This window comes from Mesoplodon bidens (genome assembly GCF_964165515.1).
Source record: "Mesoplodon bidens genome assembly, chromosome: 4".
NCBI lineage: Eukaryota > Metazoa > Chordata > Mammalia > Artiodactyla > Ziphiidae > Mesoplodon > Mesoplodon bidens.
The window spans coordinates 93,281,888-93,293,096 of NC_138160.1; the positions used below are offsets into that span (position 1 = coordinate 93,281,888).

An 11,209-nucleotide genomic window follows, 5' to 3' on the forward strand; every position below is an offset into this window, starting at 1 on the left:
ATGGAAAGCAGGCAACCTTTTGGGAATACATGGAGAAAATTTTGTCTGTAGCTGTTAATAGTCATTGATTCTACTTATTATTTTATGTTGTTTTCTAATATAGTTTGGCTTGAATATTTACATTTTAAAATACATTGTTTTTTTTATAAATTACTTTCACTTTGTTTTTTCTTTATATTCCAGTTAGAAAACTTTTTTTTTTTTTTGTAATTGTGTATGTAAGTATGTCATGACTTTGAATTTCATTTCAGGTAGTAAAAGGAGAGGTAAGAACAAAACAATTGTTTAAAAAGGGTGTATGTTGGTCCTGGGATTTGATTTTACCTGGCTTAAAGCTCTAATGAGGGAGCTTGTTACTGTTTCATGGATGTTGGTAGAAGACACAGTATTCTTGGGATAGGGACAGAGCCTTACTATGCTAGATGTTCGAAGTGTTTCTTATTTTCTTACAAAATCTGTATGAGGTAGATTTTTAAAATTTTCTATTAATATATATATTTTTTATAGAGTCAAAACAGACTTAAGCAATTAAGTAACTTGCACAAGGTTTTCCCAGCTAGTAAGAAGACTGGAACCAGTTTTTCTGAGCCCAGTTCTCTTACCTCTATATACTGTAGTATACAATTCTCTTAGTCCCCAGTTTGTTGGGTGGAGAGATCTGTGTATGTCTTTAGATCAAGATTTTAAATTTTGTGTATTTTGCTTTGTATTCTTACTGATTTCTAGTTTTTTGATATATCAATTTCTGATGGAAATGTTACAAATCGACTGTGGATTTTGTCCATTTATCTATATAATTCTGACTTTCAAGTTTATACATTTCAAAGCTATATTTGGAAGTGATATATAATTATAAACTACATAATTATAAAAATTAAAATTTATATAATTGTAAATACAAAAAACACAAAGCTATATATATTTACATATTTCAAAGATATATAGGTTCAGGTAAATTGTTCTCCTTGACAAACTGTTTTCCTTCTTTATCACTGTTTACTTATTTTGCCTTATATTTATGTACTACTAATATTACTATAATATGTGAGCTAATTTGAGAGTTGGTATTTGTCAGATACATCTTTTTTCATCTCCTTATTTTCAGTGTTCCTAATTGGTTTTATCTCTGGTGTGTTTCTTATCAGAAGCATATAGCCATAGTTTGTTTTTTTAGAATCCAGTCTGGTAACCCCTGTCTTTTGAAAGCTCGCCCCCCGACCCTAATCTGTTTAGAACCTGCATTTTGTTTTGTATTTTGAGTGTCATAGAAGTTCAAAGTGTAATGGAAATTTCTCAGAGCCAACGTGGTACTGCTGGGGTGAGCTTTGGGCACAAATGTGTGCATTTTAACTCAAGCTCTCTGTCAGTAGTAGCCCCTTAGCGGGTTTGCATCTCTAGAGCAAACTTAAAAGACCATCTTAGAAAGGAACGTAGCTTCTTGATTATTTGAATACATTCTTTGGTTTGGAATAAAAGGACTACAGAATTAAATATATATGGCATAAGAAGTTGAAAGGTTTTTACTTTAAGGAGGAGAAGTAAAAACTACAGATTTGGAATCTCAAGAAATGACTCCTGTTTTTTATAGAGTCACCTATGCTGTGTGGAATACAATATAGTTAGAAGCTTTTAAGCTGAAAGAACACAGTCTGCTGTTTATCAAACATTCTAGGGAAATGAGCATATCATTCTGAATGTTCCCTTTTTTGCTCATTCATTATATTATAGAGGAATAAATTGCTTGGACAACTTAAAGTGCTGAGTTATTTATCATTTGAATAAACAGTAAAGGTTTTTCAAAGTAAACATAGTGTGACAGTTCTTGTTGTGTAAGTTTTTAGGGTAGAACTCTTGTCAATTTTTCATCTCAATAGCAAAGTAGAGCCATAAAGAAAGAGTTAGGAATAATATCTACATTCAAGGTGAAAGATGATGAACAGCTGACTGTAAAGATTTCTTGAAGGCTAAGATCGACCCAAAACTGAGATCCCACTAAGGGAAGAATTCAAGAATGGCCAGGGTATTTTTTTCTATAACAGGATGAATAAAGGTGACAAACTTACTGAGGTAAGCCTGTTGAGAACAAGCCTCATAGATACCTATGTGGACAGGGTTTACACATGCAGATATACTATTTTTTTAATTGATTAAGAGTTATAATTAATAAAAAGTCTCTTGTAACTGTCAACTAAAAATTGGTCCAAGTTAGGAAGGAAGTTAAGCTGCTGGACTTGGTGTGTTTTGCCTTTTTTTTTTCAGTCTCAACTTTTCCTTACTAGGTCATTATTTGTCATGTTTTTTACATCTAAGAAAAGTGCACCTGTATCCTGCAGGAAACACTGGAAATGCTGTTGGGGCAAATAGCAGAGGCAGTGCCATCCCCAGAGTAGTGGTGGCAGCGTGTGTTGTCAGATGCTGCTGCCCTCTGTCACCATGCTGCCTCTCCTCTGTGCAGTGTGGCTTCCTGTTGTGGTGCATGGCTCCCAGCCCGGCCAACGGAGCAGACCTGCTCTACGCACGCATCATCCGTCCTTTCTTCCTGAAGCACGAGTCGCAGGTAGACAACATGGTGAATGACTTGAAGGACAAAGCCAAAGAGACTGCAGATGCCATCTCTAAAGAAGGTATGGCTCGGGGACAGCTGATTCAGCGTGTGAGAGGACATGGGATATACTGAGCCCACATAACAAGCTTCCTCACTTCGTGTCCTATAACCTTTCCTCAGCCATGTGCCAGGGCTAGTCCGGGATTTCTTTCCCAAGACTTTGCCTGTTGCCTTTACTTCTCCCGACATTCTTCTGCCATGTCACATAAAACACATCATTCGGTCAGCACATTAGGAAAAATGACTTTCCTTTGGTTGGTAGAGATTTCAGAGAGTCATCTGTATTTATACACAAGTGCAATCTCTTTAATTCATTTCAGGTTGAACTGCTTAATATGCTGTTCACACTGCTTTTGTTAGAGGCCCAAGAGAATGCCCTCTGTCTCAGCTCTCCTGATCCTTTCATTCACATACTTATTTGTTGAGGTGCTTAATATGTGCCAAGCATGTTCATAGCACTGGGCATGATCCAGGGAACCAGACAGACCAATGGACCACAGTGAACTCATGAAGGTTACAATCTTGTTGAGAGAGAGAGAGAGACAATACCATTGAAAAGCAAGTTATATGGCATACTTAGCAGATGATACAGAGAAAAATTAAGCAGATAGAAAGATAGGGGTGCCAGGGGCTGAAGGGAAGGTTACAATTTTAAATAGAGTGATGTAGCAACTCCTCACAAAGAAGGCTCTACTGAGTCAAAGTTGAAAGTGTTAAGGGTAGGAACCATGGGGAAGAAAGCTCCAGATAGAAGAAACGGCATGTGCAAAAGCCGGGAGCGGGCAGAGTATGATTGGTAGGGGGTGATCTAGAGGGAGAGTTGAAGGACACAAGGTCAGAGAGGCTGGGGAGTGGAGCTGGAAGAGGACAGATCATATGATGCCCTCCAGGCTGTTGTAAGGGTTTTGGCTTGTATTCTGCGTGAGATGGGCGTGAGATGGGGTGCCACTGGAGAACTGTGAGCAAAGGAGCAACATGATTCGTCCTCTGTTGGAACAGGCTTATGTTGGCCACTGTATTAAGAATAGACTGAAGGGGGACAAGAAGGAAATCAGGAGACCAGTTACAAGGTTATTGCGGTGATCTGGCTGGAGATGGTGGTGGTGGCTTGACTTGTTTGTAGTGGTAGCAGTAGGAGGTAAGAAGTCAGATCCTTGATATGTTTTGGAGTTAGAACCAGTAGGATTTGCTTATGGATCAGGCATGGAGTATGAGAGAGGAGTCAAGGCCAAGCTTTTTTAGCTTGAACATATGGAAGGATAGAACTGCCACTGAGCTGGGGAAGACTGGGTGTTAACAGGTGTAGAGGGGAAAATAAGGAATTAAGTTCTGGACATAACTTTGTGTCTACTGGGTACGTGGAGAAGTCTCAGCACAGCCAGGTGGATATGGATGTTGAGAGTTCAGGAGACAGGGCAGGGCTGGTGGGGGGAAATTTGGGGGGGGGTGCCCACATATGGACAATATAATAAGCATGAGACTGGATGAGATCACAAGGGAGTGAGTGTAGTTAGAAGAGAGGAAGTCTGAGGCCTGGGCCCTGTGGCCACCAATACTTAGAGATTGAAGAAATGAGAAGCAACCAAAAAAGCAGACTGATAAGGACTGGCCAGTTGAGCAAGCAAGAAAACTCGAGACTGTGGTATCCTTGGGGCCAAGTGAAGACACTGTTTCAAAGAGGAGGGAGGGGTCCGTGGTCACATGGTGCAGACGGGTCAAGGAGGATAAGGGCTGAAAACTGACTCTTGGATTTAGCAGTGAGGAAGGCACTAGTGGTCTTGACAAAACAGAGTTTGTGGGGTGGCGAGAGCAAAATCCTGATCAGAATGGATTTTATGGGAGGAAGGGCATGAGAGAACATAGGTTAGTCTTTTGAGAAGTTCCCCGCAGAGAGGAGTAGAAGAATGGGGCTGTAACTGGAGGAAGGTACTAGGGTCCTGAGGATGTTTTTTTCTTTTTCTTAAGGTAGAAGAAACAAAGTAGGTTTGAAAATTAATAGGAATGATCCAGTAGAGAGCAAAAAAATGATAGGAGTGAGAAGGTGAATTGCTGGAGTTCTGTCCTGGAATAGACCAGGGGAGACAGGGCCTAGAGTACAAATAGAGGGATCGGTCGTAGGAGCGAGAACAATTTAGAATCATAGGGGGGGAATCAGTGTTGATGGGTGAAGATGCTGGTAGCTGAGCGTATGTGATGGTGAGAGCTTACAGAAGTGATTTTCTCATCACTTCAAATTCCTCAGTAAACTAAGAAGAAAGAAGGTCAACTGAGAGAGGGTGGGGAAGGAGGTGCTAGAAAGGGGAGATGGTATGAAATAGTTACTTAGGACGAGGGTCAGCAAGCTTTTTCCGTAATGGGTCAAATAATAAATACTTCAGCTTTTGCCGGCCGTCAGGTCTCTGTGGCATCTACTCAACCCTGCCATTGTAGCTTCACGCAACACGCAGCCAGAGGTGACACAGTGACCCGTGCGTGTGACTGTAATGTGCTGGCCGCTGTAAGACAGGGGAGAGTGGATGGACTGGGACAGTGTTGTGTGATCGCCAGGGGGCATTAGAGGCTCACTGGAGGTTTGTGTTCCTGGACTTATAGTGAGGCCGCGTAGTCTGCTTGTGTCTTCTTTTCCAGCCACATTTCCAGCTGTGTGGGTACAGCTGTGGGATAGATGGAGAGCTGCGTCTGGGTTGACTTGGTTAAGTAGGAGCTCTGAAGGGGGATCTAATGAGTGGTTCATGTTTGATGGCGGAGGAGGGAAGTGAGGACAAAAGCGAAGTGAGGAACAGTGAAAGGGGCGATAGAATCGATGGATTATACAACCAGGTGGTGGGGGAAGAAGAACTCAGAGTCAGGAAAATAGAGGGAGCGGGCTGCAAAGATAGGAGGTGATGGTGGAGTGGGACGCTCGGCGCTGAGACTGGAGAGGGGCAGCCATTACCAGTTGTGACAGTGAGGACGTGAGGTAGGCTGGAGCAGGTAGGGTGGAATGTCAAGGTTATTGGAGGGGAGGAACCAAGAGGCCAGGATACTGGAAGAATATCGTAATCACTGATAATTAAAGTAAGAGTAGTGCTAGAGAGTGATATTAAGCTTGGAGTTAAAATCTTAAAGAAATGAGGCAGCACAGCCCAAGGGTCAGCGGACCTGGAAAAAGAAGGGCTAGTGGGAAAGATAACCTGATGACACGAGATTCTGAACATGGCCCTGAAGAACAAAGGACACTTTCTGGACCTCCAGACCCAGTAGTACCAGGGTCATGGAAGGAAAAAACAGCCGACACTTGAGAAAGCAGTGTCCTTAGGGGATAGCCAGGTTCCTGTAAAAGCAACAAGGTAAAGGAAACATTCAGAGAAATGGATGATAGAGGAGATCTCGCTAATGATGGGACTTAAATTCCAGAGGGCACAGTAAGAGTTTTAAACATAGAATTAGAGAATTAAAAAAAAAAAAGAGTTCTACAATAATGAGAAAGTGGGGGACAAGAGGTGACCTGGCCCCTGGGGAAGGAAGATCCCCCAAACGGTCCCCCGGTAGCTGTGTGTCCCCGCAGTGGTGTGCTCTCCCCTCCCCCGCTCACCGTCCATTCTCTCCCGATGCCCGCTCCTGGGCACATGGCTCCAGTCTCCTTCAGAACGTTTTTTACAGTTTCTTCACATCCTCCTGCTTTGGGATCGCCAGTTCCTTTTTAAGAGATTTCTTAACTGTTCCTCCTTGCTCTTAGCCTAACCAGCAACCTCTGGTGATGTCATTTCTGTCTAGTTTGCCCACATTTCTTAGTCTTTGATTCTCTCAGACCTCAGTACTCTGAAATCCGATTTTACTTTGATACATTCCTAAACAGAGGTGTGAGAATGAAAATAAGTTAAGAGGAATTTAGGTACTGACACATTTTAGACTTTTCTCTGAGTTTCTGGATTCTCCAAAAAGGACATTTTTGCAAAAGGCTAGTTAAGAGAGAAGCTGCAGTTTCTGTGTAAACTTTGTTCAGCAATTTTAATTGAGTGAAGGGAGAGCAGCTGTCAGGCAGCTGGTGAACAAGGAGGGGCCTCCTTGGCTGGCATTCCCCTTGGGGCTCCATCAAGAACAGCTGCAGTTTGTGGAATCTCAGGAGGCCTGGAGGCTTCCAGAACTCCCGCCCCTGCCCCATCACACATATCGCACTCCTTCTTACAGCACATTTCAAGCAACTTGGTAATTAGGCAGGGTAGGTGGAGCTTAATCTCCCACAGATGTAAGAATATTTTCCTGATGAATGTAGCTTCGTGCCACGAACTTGAAGACTTACAGCAAACTCTTCCCATCATACAAGGAAATGGTGGCACAACGATAGAACATAAACATGCATATAAGTATTCCGTCATTTCTTGATTCAGGGAATGATGATTTTCTCTGATTTCTGTCACCAAGGCATAGACAGCCGACCCTGTTGTCATCAGATTGAGACACAGTGAAATTGTACAGGTGAGCGCTCAGACACAAAGGAGAATTTCTTGAATGTACAGGGGACACTATACGCTCAAGGAATCTCTACTTCTTGTGATACTTAAAGGAGGACAGAGGGCAACGGCTTAGGTGACAGTCACTACAAGGGGGCTAGGCCAGACGATCTTCAGTAACTCTGCTTAAGTACTCAGGATTTGCCCTTGAAGAGGTCTCTTGTCCATTTCCAGGAAACTCTCCTAGCCCTGCCCGCAAACCTCGGTATGTTCTCATCTGAGCATGAGTCATCCAAGTTGTTAATCTAGTAGCTACATTAGGCACAGAACCGCATTGCAAATAGCTCTGATGCAATTTTCTTTCCTCCTAATAGCCAAGAAAGCTGCTGTGAATTTACTGGGCGAGGAAAAGAAGAGCACCTAAATCACTGACTGGATGAAACCTTTCTGCCCTCTCTACCCTCCTTTTAGAGCTTGATGTTATATTAGGAACTGTGGTATAATCATTTTAATAATGTTGCCTTGGAAACATTTTTGATATATTAAAAAAGGAATGTGTAAGTTTTTTTGTTTACTTTTACTGTCTATATACATAGGGAACATTTAAATTTAATGCAATGGACAGTGTCCAAGTTTTTGGAAAGTACATTTTGCCTCTGGGTAGGAAAAGACATATGTCACCATCCTGCAGGAAATATAAACTTAAAATTATATATCCTACAGGCTTTGTACTTCAGTGGGCTCTCTCTGCATGCATTTTCTCTGTACTTTTAGGATACTCTATAATGGTCTACTTCATGTAATGTACAATTTTGTATTAAATGTTTTTAATGTATTTGTGCATACACACGCATAGGGAAATGTTACTGTGTGTAATGTTCATGGGGAGCTCCTGCCAAAGGCTGAAGGTTCCACTGTTTTGGTGTGATCTGAGTAATACTTCGGAAAATTAATACACATGAGTAATGTTTCAAGTGAACAGTTAAGTGATAAATGAGGCTGAACTGGAGGTTGGCCTGGTGGTTTTCCTAACATTGTAGCAGCTGAATACAAAAACATCTTTGTAAAGCAGTCAGTTGAGTGATAAATGGGGAAATGTACATACACACATCACAGCTCCCAGTTCTGTAGAACTACTACATACTAATGATGACACCAGGCTCTAAGAGCAATTCTCGGAGAAGAAAGGAAGTATGATATAACCCATAATCCAGTTGGCAGTGGTTAAGACAAACGGCCTTCACCTTCTTTCCCTGGCCTTTAAGGTCAAACACCAGACGCTTCCCTAGTTTACAAATCAGAATCATTTGTAGTCCATTTACACACCTTCATCTTTACGCTTTATTTTGATAAACTGCACACAACCTCATAGTTTAAGTACAGAACACAAAGTTAAAATTAATGTCACTAGCTTGATTAGCCACATAGCTTATAGGGACCTTGACAACTTGTCTGTACTACAGAATCTGAGCTTTGCACCAACCACACTGCCAGGATGCTTCTGAATTAGACTAAACTGACCAAAACAAAAGCATAACAAAACTAAAATTAAATATCCAGGCCTGTAAAATATTTCTTAAAGCAAATAAAGATGATTAGTTCCCTTTCAGATAACAATTAGGTAAAATCATAATGTCGTCTCATGAAATCATTTCTAACGAAATATCAAAGATATCAAAAATAGGGGATAATATCACCCTAATATTATAATAATATGGATAATATCACACCCAGTATTATAGTAATATTTTGGGGGGGGAATGTGATGATAAGGCATCTTATTAACCATACCTTAAAAAATAAAAAACTTTTAGAAAGCAAACAGAATTAGTTGTTATTGGAAGAAAATCAAGCCTTAGGTTAAAGATTAAAAAAAGTACCTCTAAGAGTATTTAAATCCCTTTCCCCATAAATAAACTATGCTTTTCTTGGTGGCAGAAGAATGAAAATTAGCAACTTCTAGCTAATCAGAATATATAATCAGACTTAGTATACAAAATATGTAACTTTTAGTATACAAAGTATCAGGCAAGGTGGAGCATACAAGTTACTATTGCTCATAACTACTTACAGGCTAGTATCAGTTTTAAAACTACTATACTAAGAAAATTCTGAATGCAGTTTTTTTTTTTTTTTTATCCCTATAGCTTTATCCTGCAGTGCATTCTGTAAGAAATTTTAGTTACTGTTTTTGGCAGTCAACGTGTACATATTAATGACAGGAGAACTTATGAGTTGAGCAATTCTGTCTCAGTTTAGTTTTCCCAAATAAGATACTGCCATGGCTAGAGTATTTGAAAAACTAATCGAGCCTGTGTCTAGCTATAAGACAAGCATTTGTTTATACATGAACACTATTTCGGGGATATGTAAAGGCAAAGAATTCCTACGACAATTCTCCTACTTAAGAGCTTCTGGTTGACAATTACTGTTACTCTACCTACAGCCTGAAGAACATGAGCATAGCCTTTAAATAAGTTACCACCTATCCTGAAGATGTGATATAGTAAATGAAAATGGATGTAAATAAAATTCCGTTATCTCATTGAGCTGTTTTAGTTCATTTTATTTGATGGGGCTTAAAAGACTTTCCCTAAAAACATACCAACCAAAAAAAGAGTTTCTACCAGTAATTAGCATTAGATGTAGAGGAAACCTAAACTACTCTTGACCTTTGAAATAACACAGGTTTGAACTGCACGCGTCCATTTACATATGGATGTTTTTCAATAAATACATACTACAGTACTACATGATCTGCGGTTGATTGAATATCCAGTTGCAGAACTGCAGCTCTGGAGAGCCGTTTGTTTGCAAAGTTATCACTGGATAGTTGACTGTGATAGTTGTCAGCTGTACTGCTTTCTACTGGCATAATGTATTACACACAGTCACATACAACTACTAGTTGGTGTTATTATTGCATGTAATATATTTTGATGTAGTAAACACGTATGTGCCTCCAAATCACTCTGTACTTTTAAGAGACCAAGAAAAGAACTTTGGATTTTATTAAAAATACCTACTTCTGGAGGGCGTACTTTGGTCAGCTTCATCTCCTACATTTGCTTATTACATGTCTGTAAGTCTAGAATCATGGTGTTTAGAGTAATAGATAAAATTCACATCCTTAGCCATCAAATATTACAGTTCTATATAATACAGCAGGAGAAAGTAAATATATTTGAGAATGACCTTATTTAAAAGTTTTTCTGGCTGCTTACTACAATATTAGCTTATAAAGTATCTTTGTAAACACACACCTCAGAGAATTAAGAGAAATAAAGAGGTTATTTGGTCAAATCAGTGGTTCTCAAACTTGTGTGCATCAGGATTTCTTGGCAGGGGTTGCGGGAGCGGGAATTGGTAAAACAGATTGCTGGCCTCATCCCCAAAGTTCCTGATTCAGGAAGTCTGTGGTGGGGCTGAAAAATCTGCATTTCCAACAAGATCCGAGGTGATGCTAATGATCCAGGAATCACAATTGGACACAAAGCCACTGGGTTAGATTAATGCTCTCTTTACACTTAGTATACAGAGGTTTTCAGGCCTGGGCTGTGCATTACAATCATCTAAGCAGCTTTCAAAAAATACTGGTATCTGCCTCCACTACCAGAAATTCTAACATTAACCTACTATACACCCAGGTGCTAGTATTTTAAAACTCTTCAGGTGATTCAAATATGCAGCCAGGGTTAAGAATGTGAAATAAGATTCGTATTTATGGCAACACAAGAAAAATTTAAACATAAAAATTCTTCTCTGTCCTTTGGTCTCCCCTCTCCCCACAGTGTGCATTGTGTACCCACATTATGCATTGACCAAAGCTCCCCCATCAGCAGGAATACCTGCTCAACCATAAATAGCAACATTCTCCTAGCATCAACAAGACAACTCCTTGAAAGATAACAGGCCTTTTTGAGCTTGTAAAGGTTCACATGACCCACCACGATGGCGCTTAGATCTGGATTATGAAAACTGTCAAGTACGAACACATCATTTAACATACAGCCCTGTCTCGAAAAAAACCATATATAAACTGTGTCTTGACTTCTAACGGGCAGAACAATTCTCAGAGCTTTCTGAGATGCTCTTCCCAGGTTTGAGGATGCTCAATCCTCAAATTTGGCTTGAATAAAATTTTCCCATTCTTTCTTAGATCGACTGATTA

At 40.2% G+C, this 11,209-nt stretch overlaps 1 protein-coding gene across 1 annotated transcript in view; it reads left to right on the forward strand.

Annotated features, from left to right (window-relative positions):
- Window positions 1-10,341, forward strand: part of REEP5 (receptor accessory protein 5) — a 43,715-nt gene extending 33,374 nt beyond the window's left edge. The window contains exons 4-5 of the mRNA XM_081231327.1: window positions 2,456-2,624; window positions 7,413-10,341. Coding sequence (XP_081087453.1) covers window positions 2,456-2,624; window positions 7,413-7,462 — 219 coding nt within the window. The 3' untranslated portion in view covers window positions 7,463-10,341. The remainder of the gene's footprint in view (window positions 1-2,455; window positions 2,625-7,412) is intronic.
- Window positions 10,342-11,209: the final 868 nt, after the last annotated feature.